We start from the raw sequence: 17274 nt of genomic DNA, 5'->3' as shown, positions 1-17274 counted from the left end.
TCTAAAGTATACAAGTATAAAGTAACCTTTAAAAAAACAACCAGATGCCACTATATGAATTGAAAGCTAAATTTTTTGACTTTTTCAAAAAAATTCTTTGACATAGGGCCGAGGATGAGGGAGGTCTTGTTGGTCTCCATCTCCTGATGCGCTCTCGCCTGTGTTCGACCTTTCAGACATTTCAGCATATTTTTCTTAATCCATATTGTAGCATGGCATAGACAATTCACATTTGCAATTTGAAGAACACCTGCTTGCTTCTGATAATTTCCTTTAGCTAACCAATGAGTGTTTGCATTATATGACCCATCCAATTACACTGGTTTTCACTAGATGTGGATGGCACCAATGATCTGCATTGGATGGCGAACATGACGTGAAATAAATATTTAGAAACATTAAACCGAAGCCAAGAGTAACGAGTAACATTTGTTTTAAAAAATGTAAGGAATAGAAAGTACAGATACTTGTGTGAAAATGTAATGAGTAGAAGTCAGAAATAGGAAGATAAATAATTAATTGAGTAAAGTATAGATGCCTAAAAAGTGTACTTAAGAACAGTAACGAAATATTTGTACTTCATTAGTTGACACCTCTGCTTGGAAGTCTTCTAGTGGTTTTTTAAAATGGTATCAATGCATCTGAAATTTTACTGCTAGTGTGTGCAGCTTCTTCTCTTTAACCCTTTTACCAGCAGAGGGAACCCTGTGTCAATAAAGAAAAATAAGGATCTATTTACACGATTACTATGATTACCTCTGGTGCTGTTAAACAATTTTATTGTTGTTATCGTTAGCTTTATTCTAAATTCCTATATATATGAATTTATTTTTTGTTTTTATGTTCCCATTTTAGCTCTTTCTTACATGTTTACACTTTCTATAAAATAATACAGTAATGGGAATATTTTTTGTTTCTTTTTTTGCTTGTTTGTCACATTTTGGTATTTTTAAATGTAACACAAGTAAAAACTTAAAAGCACTTAAATAGGAGATGCCTGACAAAACTAAGGAAACTGAAAAATCTTCAAAAGATAAACATCATGGTGAGATGCGATGAAATTAAGGAATAAATGATTAATTAACTTATTGAGATTATCAGCTTAAAAATGGTTAAAAAAAATTGTAAATGTTTGAGGCTCACTCAGAGAACAACCACAATGACAGAATTATACATTAATGACGAAAAACGGAGCCAATTAAAATGATTTGAACAGTACAGCAATGGCTCTGCCGTTTATCCTACCTTGTGTCCTGGATACTTTAGGAGCAGACCTTCTTCTGTCTTCTCATTGGCCATAGCAGTCGTGACGTAACATCTCCGGCAGGCTGAGCCATACTGATGTGGCTGCGTGGAGACTGATGATAATCGTTTGTGTGCGCGCGCGTGTGTCCGGATCTGCTTACCGGACCGGTTTCATGTTTCCACCACAGATTAAATAGGAAGATTTTAATAATAGTTTGTTTTTTTTATATATATTATTCAAAAACTGCACAAGTTTTTGTAAACCAAGAGATTTTTTTTCATGATTTCGGACTTTAGGGATCCACAAGAGGAAGACGGACATCAACTCTGTTGTTTTCAAGTAGGTTTTAATAAATATATTTATACATAAGCAATGCTACCTGTTTCTTACTAAATCCATTTATTTTTATGCTGTTCCTCTGTTGGGCATTTGCTTTGCTCTGGGCATGGATGCTTTTTTTGGTCATGTGTGCACAACCCCCTTTTTTTTCCTATGTTGTCCTATTTAAACAATCCTGGGATAAAGTGAGTGTACATTGTATTTAGTGTTTAGTTTTTAATTATAGGACAGTGAGAAGAACAAATATAAATCCGGTCCCTGAATATAGATTTATCTGATAATCATAGGATATTTGCAGGGTATCATCATAATTTCTTAAAAATCAAACCTATATCACAAATAAAGATGAACTCCATCCTATATAAATTTAATTGAATTATGCATGCTCCCAATTGGAAGGTATACTGATGTAGTTGACAGAAGTCACTGTCTCAAAGGACAGCCTTGGACAAATATCAGCTCCAATTAATTTTGCTCTCTGTTCATACAGTGTTATTGAATAAGAAATCACATCAGCAATGATGTTAAACAACTGACTGCAGCAGTATCAACACTATAAACCAAAATAAATAAATAAAAAAACTAAAAAAAAGAATGTACGTTTTTGCACTGCATGTAACTCATGTAAAAGATAATATCTAAAACATCTTTTAACTTTCCAGAATGTTCTCTTCTTTGAGATCGGAGCATGCGATGCCAAGATGAAATACAAAAAAAAGCAAGAAAGAAACATGTGTAACATGTGTATTTTTTATTTTGAATAGACTCAATGCATACTATTTTTTTTATCATATCCTTATGTATACCACTTCTAAACATCATTCTGAATCCTAAAACACCTTAAGACAAATAAAAAGCTTTTTATATCACCACCTACATTTGGAAAGCTTAAAGTTGCTATGCAGAAAATAGACACATTAGAGCATAATGGTAAGTCAGTATGCATTTGGAACCTTAAAAAAAAACACTGAAAAGTGAGGCATATCCATTCTCTTTAATACACTCAATTTAAACTATAGTCTTTAGAACTCACTTGTAATTAATTACACCTTAATATCAGCATAAATACAGCTGTTTTATCAAGTTATCAAATATTTTTTAAGAATATTATAGTTCAAATAGTATCATTAAGACCAAGTAAAACATTGGACAGGTTCTGGGGTGAAAGTTTGAAATGGTGAAAAACAATAGATGAAGCTTTAAACAGCTCACTGATCACTGTTCAATCCATTATCTGAAAATTGTTATACAGCAAGAGTTCAAACTTATCAATTCATCTCCATCCACTAACAGAAACAGTTTGAACAAGGAAAGTATTAATTGGGTATAATAGCTATGGTAACTCACAGTTAAACATGGTGGTGGTGGCATCAGGTCACAGTTGTGGCAAGATGGATGGATCTGAGAGAAAAATCCAGGAATAAAAAATTTTAGAGTCAGAAAAAGACTTCAGTCTGGGGTTTATGTTCATCTTCTGGCAGAACAATAACTCTAATCATGGCCAGAGCTCCAACTGAATGGATTGTATCAAAGCATGAATATAGGCGAATAACCCAGACAAATTCTTCAGCTAAATCTACAGAAAAATTAGAAATGCACTCGGAGGGTGCAGACCTCCACTAATTTTGCCCCATATTGTGACTTCCACCTATAGCTAAAACAGGCGCATGATCTTGATAATTACCACATTTAAATGAATTGTTATTTAAAATGAGGTGAACCTTTGGTAACAATTAACTTAAAATCCTTTCATAGGTTTATAAATAAGGCACAGCATGTTTCTGCAGCCTCAGGTGTTTGTTCTGCTCTCACCTTTATCATTAACTCTGCACTCTGCTTCCTTCTTTGATCAGCAGATTGAGACTTTGAACGAGGCATGGCTCACCTTTCCTGCGTTGTTGTCTTCAGTATAATACTTCTGGATTTTTTGAGTACGATGCTGAAGCTGTCAATAGTCACTGCAGTCATCCTCTGGTTCAGGAGGAAACTGCTTATTTAGCCAAATAATGTAAAAAAATTCTCTAAAACATTCCGGCATCCGGATATATGATGAGGATCATTGCCAAATTTAATGGATTGTTTCTCAGACTTAGATCTACCTTTGGTAAAAATTGCATTAAAATCTGTTCATAATATTTCAAGTTATCTTGTACACAGATGGTAAGACAGACACTCAAAGTAACACCCATAGAAAGTCGACTAAAAACATAACCTTCTTGGCGGTGGTAATGACAAAATGTTCAAGGACTAAACATGTTTTTTGCAGGTGCAAAACTACCTTTGCCATCATTTATCATGTAACATAAACCTTCTCCTGAGATGAATCTTTATCCTGAAGTCCCCCCTTATTCCTTCTCTTTGACTCAATAAATGCAGATAATTTTGACTTGGCATGGCGTCTCATTAGAGGCTGAAAACGGTGATAACAAGTGCCATTATAATCACAGCGGGCTTCAGCCTCTGGATTCATTAACTTTGACTCCAATCTGTAATGTTAGATGGCTGGCACGAAGCGACTGACATCCGGAGTTCTGTTAATCACAACCATCCCTCTGTGCTCCAGCCAGATGAAGACAGAGCTGATCCACTTGGATTCTGCAGTCTTTCATATTGGCTAACCTATTTCTTTCTTAGTTGGTCAAACTTTACAGAAAAATAGTCTGTACAAACCATTACATCTCTCTGAATTTGAAGGCAGAGGTTACTGTATTTTAATCCATTCACATTATTTTTTTGTTGCACTTTCTGTTCCAACTTTTTTTTTTTTTATCATATTCTTATCTGTAAATTTGTAATAGTTCCAAAATTAACATATTTTGTGAATGATAATTTTATTCTACAAATTCCTAATGCTAGTTATGGAACAGAAATGTTTTTTCTATGAACTTAGCAATTTGTATGATACTTTAGGTAGTTCTCTCGTGGTTGTTTTGTGTTTTCACTGTGCACTGTAGACATGAAAACTCATGTTTTCATGCTAGTGATGTTTGACACAAAAATGTGATGTTATGGGTATCTAAAGAGCACAAATATAGTGTAAAAACAGTGAAACTCTGTCCTCAAATGTATCTTCTAACTATATCTTAAATTCCTTCTTTAGTTTTTGTATCACTCTTTAACTTAACATTACAGCAAGTCTCTAAAGTGTAAAAATCATTTATAAACTAAAGAAATAAAGGAATTCATTCAACTGATGGAGTTTGTTTTTAAATTGCTGATTAAATGTATGATCTCGTTTAGATTAGATATAACATTTATTTTTAAATTCATATTGAAAATTCATATAATGCAGCCCCAACATTTTTGGGGCTATATCATACAGCTAAACATATCTACTTAAAGGTCTTCTGTCAAAGGACATTTTTGCAGATGTTTTGATAAATGGAGTTTATATACATGTTCAGCGTTTCTCTTGTCGTGCTTTATAAGGCCTGAGAATTACAAGTCCAACCTTGGGGTGAATTTAAAAAAAATGTCCTAGCTGGAGAGGTGACTGAGGTAAAATGTCCATAACTGAACAATTGCTCTCACTGCAGAGAGTGGGAAAAATGTATTTGAATATTGCCTCATAACTCTTAACAGACCGGGTATAAAAATTTTTTTTCTGAAGTTCACTGCTAATATCCTTCCACCTTGGCAGTATAATAAACATCTACATTTTCCAAACCAGCATGTCTTTATTTCTCACCTAATCCCTGTGATAGTGGCCTAGTAAATTTGCTAATTTGTCTTTTTTAGGTTAATAAGGGCTAATAAGGATGAAGCGGAACATGTAGTGTGTTTTATACACCTTATGATTGTAGAACCTCTTAAAGAATGAGTTATTTTGTTGTCATGTCCTGGACTGAAAAATATAAAAAAAAACAAGCAGATGTTTTTACACTTCAGCAGTGTCTGCAGAGTATCTCTGCAGCACAGCTGCCCTAGTTACAAAGCAGCTGACTAACTCACTTTGATTGTGGTTGGCCCGAGAGGAGAAAGCAATAGGGGGGGTTTGTTAGAATTCGACTGAATTATAGAGTGCAACATTCGGCTGCAGCCTGGAGGCACACATCACAGAGGACTGGTGGTGCAGACTGTGAGGGCCGTACCATGCAGATTTTTTTTTGTTTTTGTCTTTTACCTTGTTGTTTAAGATGGTAAATATCCCATGTAAAATGTTTATTTATTTAGTATTTCTTTTTTGCCTATTGTTCTGACAACTAATCAGATCCCAAAGTTAGTTTAAGAGTGGAAAATATAACCCTAACAGCTCCACAAGGAATATTTATCCTTTAATCTGCAAGTAGGGCTGAACCACCAATAAAAATTTAAATGGTGATCCATAGTTTTTTTTTTTTTGTGGAAATGCAAACAATCATTAATTTAATCCTTTTTAAAGGTGACATGATTATGGGAGAGAAAAACCTTGATAATTTTAAAGCATAGGCATTTGATGCACAAGTTTGAATTAACTGTTTGTTATTTAATCCAAACTGAATTATACACTCACCGGCCACTTTATTAGGTACCCCATGCTAGTAACGGGTTGGACCCCCTTTTGCCTTCAGAACTGCCTCAATTCTTCGTGGCATAGATTCAACAAGGTGCTGGAAGCATTCCTCAGGGAGTTTGGTCCATATTGACATGATGGCATCACACAGTTGCCGCAGATTTGTCGGCTGCACATCCATGATGCGAATCTCCCGTTCCACCACATCCCAAAGATGCTCTATTGGATTGAGATCTGGAGACTGTGAAGGCCATTTGAGTACAGTGAACTCATTGTCATGTTCAAGAAACCAGTCTGAGATGATTCCAGCTTTATGACATGGCACATTATCCTGCTGAAAGTAGCCATCAGAAGTTGGGTACATTGTGGTCATAAAGGGATGGACATGGTCAGCAACAATACTTAGGTAGGCTGTGGCGTTGCAACGATGCTCAATTGGTACCAAGGGGCCCAAAGAGTGCCAAGAAAATATTCCCCACACCATGACACCACCACCACCAGCCTGAACCGTTGATACAAGGCAGGATGGATCCATGCTTTCATGTTGTAGACGCCAAATTCTGACCCTACCATCTGAACGTTGCAACAGAAATCGAGACTCATCAGACCAGGCAACGTTTTTCCAATCTTCTATTGTCCAATTTCCATGAGCTTGTGCAAATTGTAGCCTCAGTTTCCTGTTCTTAGCTGAAAGGAGTGGCACCCGGTGTGGTCTTCTACTGCTGTAGCCCATCTGCCTCAAAGTTCGACGTACTGTGCGTTCAGAGATGCTCTTCTGCCCACCTTGGTTGTAATGGGTGGTTATTTGAGTCACTGTTGCCCTTCTATCAGCTCGAACCATACTGGCCATTCTCCTCTGACCTCTGGCATCAACAAGGCATTTCCGCCCACAGAACTGCCGCTCACTGGATGGTTTTTCTTTTTCGGACCATTCTCTGTAAACCCTAGAGATGGTTGTGCGTGAAAATCCCAGTAGATCAGCAGTTTCTGAAATACTCAGACCAGCCCTTCTGGCACCAACAATCATGCCACGTTCAAAGTCACTCAAATCACCTTTCTTTCCCATACTGATGCTCGGTTTGAACTGCAGGAGATTGTCTTGACCATGTCTACATGCCTAAATGCACTGAGTTGCCGCCATGTGATTGCCTGCTTAGAAATTAAGTGTTAACAAGCAGTTGGACAGGTGTACCTAATAAAGTGGCCGGTGAGTGTATATCTATGCATACAGTCTATATACTAGTTGGTATTTCAGATTGAATGTCTGTGTTTAGTTGCTGAAGTTTAAAATGTGACAAAAATAATTTTTCTGCCTTTTTTGCCAAACAAACCCCTATGTGTTTCATTCTTTCAGGATATTTTTCGGGACATGGGGACAGCATGATTGGAGCATCCAGTCTACCAGGTCACACACTGATAGCGTGTCATTTCCCTGTGGTGCAACTTCCCGCTTGGCAGCTTCCAGTCCAGGTCTTGTCCAGATCAGCCAAGAGGCCGAGCCGGCTATGCTCATCAGGACTGACCCGAGCAGTGTCCCTCCCAGAGCAGGACACTCTTGTCAGAGATCACTCCTTCACAAGAGGATGGAGACCTTTTTCCAGCAGCTACAGTAGTCTCTGTGAGAATCAGGTGGAGGAAGAGGGGACCAGCGACAGCAGCGGAAAATACGAGTCCAACTCATCGCCAGAAGAAATAGGATCCAGTATCAAGGAGGGAAGCTGTGGAGCTGGAAATAACCTGCGCTCACACAACTCCTTTCTTCCCAAACCAGAGCTGGATGAGGAGGAAGAAGAGGACAGGGATGGAGATAATCTCCACAAATATCATGAGGACTCTTCTTTTGCGCTGCATGGAAACTCCCACTGGTCACTGAATCATGGAGGAATTGATGCATTTCTTCACGAAGAACTTGGTGTTGAATGGAACAATGAAGGGTTAATGCTGGGGATGGGAAAAAACCAAGAGTGGCTGTCTAACCAGATGGACTCACTGCATCAGAGATGCCATCGCTGTCCTGTGAGCAGATCTCTTCTGTCTTCTTCAGAGCAGAATTCAGACATCCTACAGCAGAATATCTATGGAAAATGTTCCCCAGAGCTGCTAGCCAACATTCAAACAGAAGACAACACTGACTCCTCATGTAACAGCTCTGATGGCATACTGGTTAACTTCTGCACCATCTACAATAAAAGCAACAATCCTGCCACACCTCAGGATCTCAGCAGTCCTGCTGCTGATTCATGTCAGATTTCAGGGGGTTCTGTGTTCCTCTCTCTCCAACCTGCTCCTCAACTGGCCCAGAAAGAAGATGCTGATCCCAAACCATTTGGCATGGACTCAAACTGCAACCTTTATTCCTTAGAGCTGATGGCTCCTTGCCTCTCTTCTCTGGAGGTTACAGACCTGACCGCGTGCATTCAAAGCCAGGACAGACTGGCTATGGAGACAAACCAGAAGTACTATAAGCTTGTGACCTGTGACCTCTCATCCCAGTCCCCAAGCCCTGCGTGCTCTGGCCTCACTGGATGTCCCGGAGAGCCTGGCAGAGGCTGCACCATTCCAGTACCTCCTGGTTCTAACAAAGAAGGACCACCCAAAGAAAACATGGAGGTTGGTGTTGAAAAGGTAACAATATTAGTGCTTTATTAGTCTCTTAAAACCAAAGCGTAAAAGGGATTGTTTTTCATTAAATCTAAATATACTTGATACTTGTGCTTATATCAGATTTATCCTGTAAAATTTTGTAAATAATGAATTTCATTTTTTTTATTATATCTTAGCAAAATGAAAAATTGAAAATAAATCTCATTTAGAACATTTATTGTACAAACATCCATGTTTAATAACATGGATGTTATTAAACATGGAAAAGTCATAAAAGTATGAGCCTGATAATCATTTTACATCTTTTTCAAAACTTTTCTTAATTTTGTAACCTCAAAAAGGTGCAGCATTTGGTTATCTGTTTGTTATGAACGCAAACTAGAATGCCTAAAAACAAATAGTTTGACGATGAACATCTGATGCAAAAAATATTTTTGAGTCCCCTATCACAGGACAAATGGTGGGTTCTTTTGTTTCTGTAAAAATATGTTGATAAAAATATAATTTAGGGCTTACTGGATAAAATATTTTAAATTCCTATTTATGGAATGCTGAACTGAAAATACATAAACAAACAAATAAATAAATAAAATGAATGCTGCTTTGAAAAAATAGTCCTGATTTTTCTTTAACCTGTCTCTTATAGCCTTACATGACACGTAACCCTTCACGTATATCGTATCTGTAAAGGTTAATCAAGTCAACTTTTTTAAATCTAAACAGATCTGTGCCTCCATATGTTGAAAATATTATAAATGGTTTTGATTTAGAAACCATCTCTCTCTCTTGAAAACAGCATCTAAACTTTGCTGATATTAATCCAAAACTTCATTGATTAGTTAAAAGTGCAGTAGGTGTTTATGAATGCAGTCATCTTGTTTTTTTTTTTTCATTTAGTCTGTTTTCTTTTTAAGGCAAGCGATCAGCAGGTTACCACAACTTCCACCAACATAGCCCCCTGCAGGAAGCAACATTTGCACGGTACCCAGAGCTTCTCCTACATGCCTTGTTCACCATGCTGCGGCCAGAGTAGCCCCCATAGTAGTAAATGCCAAGAAAGAGGAGCTGAATCCACCCAGCCATCTGTGATTCAGAACAGAGAGTACACTGATGCAGATGCTACTGAAATGGGTGAGGAGAGTGTTTGATTTTTTTCTTCTTTTGGACAAGGAATGGATAAAAACAAAACATACAATGCATGTCAAGAGAAAAATAAAGATTTAAATTAATCTTTTTTTTTCATATTATAATGCCCTATGCTTGTCAGGTGTTTGGTCTTGTGACAAGGAAATGGTACGCTACAGTAAGCTACAAAGACCAACTTCTTTGCCCATCCAGCCATTTGTTCTGCTTCACACAGAGAAGCCCCAGATCCAGCCTGGACAATGTAACTTAGGAGGCCTGCTTGATCAGTACCTAAATCATAAGAGCAGCAAACCTAATAGCTCCCAGAATGGCGTCAAGTTCAAGGAGAAAAGAAGCCAATGTTTATCTGAACTGCAAACCTCACCTATGGAGAGTCTTTGCCCAGTATTCCTGGAGGCTGCTTCAAGCTCTGATACCTGCTCCACCTGCACCCCAAGTCCAAAAGGTTTGAGCTACAGACACACGTGGAGTCAAAAGTATCAACCAACAGCCAATGAGACCAGCCATGAGGCAGTAGTTCAGTCTCAGGAAAGAATACGGTTAAACCCTGGAACAACAAGCCATCAGCCCAACCTGGTTAGGATCCCTACATACCAGGACCTGTTTAGCCTTCAACCAGAAATAAACCAAGTCACCGCTCAAACCAAAATTACTAACACTGATTTTCATTCAAAACTCTCCCATATGTTACCCATAACACCTGAAAGCGTGGTTTCAAACCTGCCAGTGTCCCTACTACCTCCAAAACCCTCAAGACCACAGCTAAAGCTCCATCAAGATCAGTCCCTCACTGCTGCAGCATGCCTCTCCTCTTTAAGCTCATTCCTCTCTTCAGGCCTGCACCAAAAGAAAACTGAAGAGCCTGTTAGACCCAGCCCAATGCCAACTCAGAGCCAGAGCAGCCAGGCTCTGATCGTGAGCGACAGGCCGCCCGTAGAGTTCTGCCTCTCACTGGATACATCTTATGAGTCAATGTCTATCAGTCATCTGCAGAGGAAAGGTGAGAGTTACCTCAAGACAATTGCCCACAAATGCATTGATGTTGTGTTATTTAGAAGATATATCAATTTATTTGTTTTGGTGTAATCATACTTGCTTCACGGTAGAGCCATCTTGCCAATGATGAGTTGTTAAAAGAAGCAATCAAACCTCAAAATACTGCAACAGTGCCTTCAATACCCTAAAGGGGCTTCCTCTGAAACATGACCTATTTTTAACTATCCCTGCTCAGGATTGGCTGAGCTCTATGCTCTCCAGTCTCTGTTTGTGTGTGTGGGGGGGTGTGTTGGTGTGTGTGTGTGAGAGAGAGAGAGACTGCAGTCTCCAGATAAGACAGAGACTAATGCAGTAGTACTAAATATTTATATCACACTTAATCGTATTTTTGCCCTAATGCCACCAGGAAAGGGACTTGCAAAGTTAATAACATGAAGTCTGATTATTTGAGAACATGTTTTCATAGATGGAGGCATCAGCAGTGAAGAATATGATTGGTGTGGAGCTGCAGGCGGCTTCAACATGCATAAAGAATTTACTGTGACATTTTCTTGGGCTGCTCTACATGAGATGGAGAAAGAGAGGCAGGGCAAAAGCACTGTAATAAGGGATGCTACAGATTATTTGTACTCAGGCACAGTTCACATTTAAAATCATTTAAACACTAGGTTCGGATGGAACCTAGGCTGTCTATAAATATTATCCAGCTCTGGATTCATATGGAAAAAGAGGAGAGTAAAAAGGATGTTGATGTTTTCGATTCTGAATGAGATTTCCCTTTGTATTTGTTTTCCATCCATCCATCACCTGTCCGTCCGTCCGTCCGTCCATCCGTCCGTCCGTCCATCCATCCATCCATCCATCCATCCATCCATCCATCCATCCATCCATCCATCCATCGTGTCCAGGCTTGCTGAGAGCTGTGAGCAATGCAGTGGATTTGATCATGGCTCATTTTGGAAGTAGCAGAGACCCAGAAGAAAAGGTAAGAGTCAGCAGAACTAAGCAAGTAGAACAAAACGTCCCTGTGAAAAGCATGATGCCAATAATTCAGCACAAGAGTCAAATAACTTGTGTCAGCAGGACACACATTATAGCACAGCCTCTGTCCCTCTCTTCCTTGTGTTACAGATGCGTCTGGGTAACAGCTCCTACAGTTCCACTATAGCAGGCCTCGTCCTTGAACACTTGTGTCCTGCGATTCAGAACATTTTAGAGGACGGTCTGAGAGATCACAAGCTGGATTTCATAATAGGGCAGCGTCGCAATCATTCCTGGAATGTGGTGGACATCTCTACAAGAATAGGTATGTGCAGATTTAAATTAAAACCAGTCAGTCAGTTTGCTTATGGTCTCTAAGTCTTTGCATCTTTGCTTTAGGTCCGTCCACCAAGGTTCTCTACAGCCTTGTTTCCAAAATTAAACAGTGTCCCCAGCTCACCAGCCACAGTATGAGATTACGAGCCTTCCTCATGGGCCTTTTAAAGTAAAAACTAAAGCTATTTATGATCTTTTAGGTGAACTTTTTATATTGAACTGTAACCTCTACTCTGCTGTTATTTCATATCGCGTCATATTTCTCCCTTACAGCTTGAGAGCTTTGGAGTTCTGGCTCAGTCATCTGCAAAGTCAAAAAGGTGAGTATGCTGCTAATGCACAGCACAAGAAACACAGTAGGGAAGCTGTTAAACTGACAAAAATTGCAGCGCTTTTTTCATTTAATCTCTATCCATACGACTACGACCACTTCTGGTTTCCAGAGAGCCAGACATTGTAACCTGTTTGGTTGAAGCATTGTTGCCAAGTTACCAAGACATCTTTTCTTAAGTATTACACATAACTTCAAGCAGATATTTCTACACAGTAAAAACCAGAAGTATACTGTGCATTAGTGCTGCAACAATTACTGTAGAAAGGGTATTTGGACATGACCCTACCAGCTATATCTGTAAATGTAATTCTTAATTTTTAACGTAATTCTTAAATGTCAGGTCGTTTGAAACCCTTAACAGGTTCTTCCATGATGGCCCACATTCACTCTAACTTTGACCAATTTTATTTTACCAACTCGGAAGAACTTTCCTAACCCTGCTCAAGAAAAGTGTCCCCACGGCACAATACTGCCACCACCATGTTTCAAGGTCATGCTGGTGTAATGAGAATGTCGTAGAGTGTCATAAAGGAAACAAAGATTGCAATAGAATAGAGACACAATTATCTTTTGTGGACACTTCTTTAAATAAACCTGCTCTTGCCAGGCCTGTCTGTTTAGGTGGATAGTCGCATCTTGGCAGCTGCTCTATTTTCAGGTGATGACTTGAGCAGTGTTAAGCGAGATGCATCTATCAAATGTATCCCTGTCTTTTTGGATTGAATTTTCAAAACCTCTGAAGCCTTCACAAAAAAAGCTGTATTTATGGTGAGAATACTTTACTGACAGGCAAAGTAAGTTGATTGGGAAGGTAACTAGATTCATTTTATTAGGAGGTAATTAAGAAAAGTGGACCTAATACAACGGAACTCAACATTTACATCATTATTTTTATTTTGCATTTAGGTTTGGGACAGTAATATAATAAATAAACAAACAATAGAAAGCAAGAAATTTCACATACTTTAAGATAATGGACAAATCTAACTCGAATTTTATAAAAACTTAATGCAATTTTAAAAGGTCTACTGCAGATAAACAAACTACCCTTGCTGTAATAATGTGGTGTGGTTGACAGACTTTTAAATATATTGCTTATTGAAGCACACTTAACCATAGCAGACAAATTAGAAAACTTCTAAACCTCTTTTAGACGTGTTTGATATTTAAAGATACTTCTTTACATTGAATCCATGTGTTCTTTCCTCACAGATGTGGTTACCACCTACTATCACACCTGGGGGTTTCTATTCACTTCACTGAGTCGCTGCCAGCCCCTGTTCCAGGAGCTGCTCCTCCTCCTTCAGCCACTCTCTGTGCTGCCATTTGACCTCAACCTGCTCCTGGAGCCGCGACTGTTATGCCACACACAGCTGTGTTCAGAGGAGTGTGATGCTCTCCCACCTCAGCCATGCTCGGCCCTGCTTGTGACCAGCTGGCCAAAGCTACAGGTTGACAGAAAGGTGGAAGACAGCAGGCGAAACAGTCAAACACACCAAAGGCAGCAGGAGTTTCTCAGCAGTCAGAGTTCAAGTGGCTGCAAGCAGAATTATGAGGCCATGCAAACTAACAGGAGTCCGCTTTTGGCTTCTGCTCCTGTGCATAGTGTATCAAAAGTGGCAAACTGTAGCCTAGATCATAGAGGTACAATGTTGAAAATCTATGAGGAGGGCTGGAAGAATGAGAGAGAAGTGAAAAAAGACAATGGGAGCCAAAATGCAACAAGCTCTGACCGTGTAGAGACTCCCTTTCAGAACAGCCTTCGTTGGGCAAAACTGTTTGGAGCTGCTGGTGTTTCTGCCAGAGCAGAGAAGAGTTTCCAGTCTCACTCTAAAGCACAAAGACAAAGGTAATGAAAACGATTGAAATTATTATTATAGTAATGATTAAAAAAACTGATTTTAAATTGTATCTTTGCTCTTTTTGTCAGTAGCGTGTATAATCTCTACAGTAACCCTAACTTTTTCCTGTACTTTCCTTCTCTCTATACACAGACTACCATCTCAGTGGCTGCACTTGGACAGATCGCAGATTGGACTTCTGGCCCAGTCCATTAGATCTATAAAGCTAGGATGAGCTCAGACTGGCTCTGGTTGCTGAAAAAACAACATAATGTGTGGGAGATTAGGTACCAGAAAAGCATTCAAAAAGCACAATTACACTTCTTTATGATAACAAAATATTGCAACAACGAAGCATCAGATTTCAAAGGTAACAACCACCTGCCAATTTTTATTAAGTTTTGATTATTTTCAGTCTTTAAAAGCAATAAAATGCTGTGATAGAAACGTATCATTTTTATATGCAGAATTACAATATTAATCTAGTGATGAAACCAAACTGTGAATTCAAAATAATGCCCTTTAGAAAGTTCATTCAGTATCATCAAAGCAACAAAAAAATAACTATAGGAGTACAGCTAAACATTTGGCATCCCTTTGTAAAAGTCAAAGCCAAAATCTAGAAATGTATTAATTTTTTTCACAAAAAGTAATAAAACAGTATTTACTCAATGAAAAAAAAAATATCTACATTTTTGGACCAGAGTTTCTAAGAACTCTAATTTTGTAATCAGTTCCTCTTTCCACTTGTTAATATTATGATGCGTAAAATGATCACAGTCTCCATACCAGATTACCACCAGATACCGTAAATGAGACTATTTCCTGGAAAATACCCTTTTTCTTACCATAATATCTGTCTGGGACTCAGTTTATGGAATCAAACACTCATAATGGACCCATCATAAAACAAAAGTTGAATATATTAGAAAATAGAACAGAAAATTACTATTTTTTGTCCCATTATGGAAAAAATGTCAGCACAACAGCAGCAAAGTAAAAGACATTTAAAGTGAGATTGTCACCAATTTAAAATCATAAGAAATAGAATAAAGAATAAAATTATGTATAGTAAAGCAATAAATTAACATAAACACAAATTGAATACATGCTATGTTAAACATGAATAAAAATACGGCGAATAGAAGCATTTATGTAAACAGTGACGCCGGAGCAGTGATGTTTATGAAGTCTCACAGCTGTTGGTGGGAAGGATCTGCGATAATTCATTTGGTATGCAGCAGTCTTTCACTGAAGTGGCTTCATGCATGGAGAGGGAGACATTGTCAGACAGGGATGTTATTTTTGCAAGATTCCTTCTGTCTCCCACTAGGTGGCATCTAAGCACAAAGCTGGCCTTCCTGATATGTGCAATATCTGCAATAGCAAATCATGTTTTCTGATAAGTATGGTAGAGGACCTATAATACTGTGAACCTATTTTTTTCCTATAATGAAGCAAGTTAGAGCAAATTGCATTGTGGTTAAAAATAACAGTACATTTTAAATATGAGTCTTATTGTTTCTGACAGAAACCTAAAAATGAGCCGTAATTGTGTCTTTTAGCAGGTGAATAATAATAAAATAATATTTTTTGTGCCCAAACCTTATAATGATTAATATGAGAAAATTCTGACCTGCTGTCAAACAGGACTTTGTACAGAAATGTGTATAAAGCTTTATTTATTTAAAGCTTTTTACACATCCTTATAAGAGAAGCCAGAAAACGTGTAGAGTACTCTGTATGAACATCTAAAGGTTTTTGGGTTCTTTTTTTTTTTTTTTTTTTTTACCAAAACAGGTAAAAAAAAATAAAAAATTAAATGTATAACACCGAAATAGTTAACTTGTTTCATACAAAGAACTCTAACACAGAATATTTAAATAAAAATATTTTATTAGTTTTCCCCCCTCTGTAGTTTCTGGTCATATAGGCTGATAGAGTAAATAAAAAGAATTATTTATTTTTTTCCTGATGTCAAATGGCCTCTGCATTCTGGATAAAGAGGACTTGGTGCTCATATTTTACCCCTTGATTTTAATTTATGTGCACTGACCCCTGCATAGATCAGGGTTTCACTTCAGCACTAGATACAAAAAAAATGACACTTAGTGCTAAAAAACAAACACACTGTCTTTTTTTCTAACTAGCCTTTTTTTCTTGTCAAATCCTCTGCATGGACTAAATTTAGGTTCATGGACTAATAAACATGCTGTAGGTGCTCTTGCTCCACAGCTAGCTAGTTGTACAGTTGATTTTCAAAATGTCACTTTTTTCTCTCATTGTTTTGCTGCAGAAGTACAGTAGGAGCCCTCTGGTGGCTGTTTCAGCCATTACAGTACCTGTGTGCCAAACCGCTTGTCAAATAAATGGATAGAAAGCGGAAGAAAAATATGTTTGTGTCATTTAGTGAAAGTACAATTTCTAATGCACTGTAATATGTGTAAAAATCTGTTTCAGCTCTAATTTTTCGCATTTTCTCTGCTTTTTTTTTCTCTAGTCTGCTTCCTCTAATTGCCTGTGACAATCAGTCTCTCAATAAAGCCCTGAAACACTTCCTAATGCCTCCAGTTTTATCTTTTCTCTTATGAGCTCAGAGTTCGCTCATGTCACAGAGGCATCTCGCTTTTAATATGCTGGTGTCTGAGCAATCCTTTTCCTGCTGTTTTCTATTGTGATAATAGAGAGCTGATCATGTGTTCCTTTATTCTGTTTTTATTTGAGCCCACTGGTAGGTTTTCTTGGCATATTATGTAACAGGTCTTAAATTTGTTGCATAAAGTATGCTGCAAACATTGACCTGGTTTGACTCCCATGTATCCTGGCACTGCGCCTTGATGGGATGAATCCAACAATCTCATGACTCGCTAACATGCCAGATATATTCCTGTTAGAAAAGGGCTTTTTGTTTTTTTATCCTCAATCCCACTGATATTAGCTCAAGTGTGCATTAGTACCA

General features: G+C 38.1%; 1 protein-coding gene across 2 annotated transcripts; it reads left to right on the top strand.

The window, feature by feature from the left end:
• Positions 1 to 1363: 1363 nt before the first annotated feature.
• On the top strand, positions 1364 to 16873 carry LOC119782598 (iporin). 2 transcript variants are annotated; one of them, XM_038283609.1, is made up of 10 exons: positions 1364 to 1585; positions 7432 to 8687; positions 9596 to 9812; positions 9949 to 10827; positions 11732 to 11808; positions 11955 to 12129; positions 12204 to 12309; positions 12414 to 12460; positions 13687 to 14323; positions 14469 to 16873. In XM_038283609.1, the coding sequence occupies exons 2-10, from the start codon at positions 7458 to 7460 to the stop codon at positions 14548 to 14550; spliced, it is 3450 nt and encodes a 1149-aa protein (XP_038139537.1). In that variant the 5' UTR covers positions 1364 to 1585; positions 7432 to 7457; the 3' UTR covers positions 14551 to 16873. The 2 variants fall into 2 exon arrangements, with proteins under 2 accessions (XP_038139537.1, XP_038139536.1); XM_038283608.1 differs by having other exon boundaries at positions 7432 to 8702.
• Positions 16874 to 17274: the final 401 nt, after the last annotated feature.

The sequence above is a fragment of the Cyprinodon tularosa genome, unplaced genomic scaffold (assembly GCF_016077235.1).
Source record: "Cyprinodon tularosa strain WSP-4 unplaced genomic scaffold, ASM1607723v1 ctg196, whole genome shotgun sequence".
Taxonomy (NCBI): domain Eukaryota; kingdom Metazoa; phylum Chordata; class Actinopteri; order Cyprinodontiformes; family Cyprinodontidae; genus Cyprinodon; species Cyprinodon tularosa.
The sequence above is the reverse complement of the archived record's forward strand: the minus strand, read 5'-3'. Positions and strand labels throughout refer to the sequence as shown.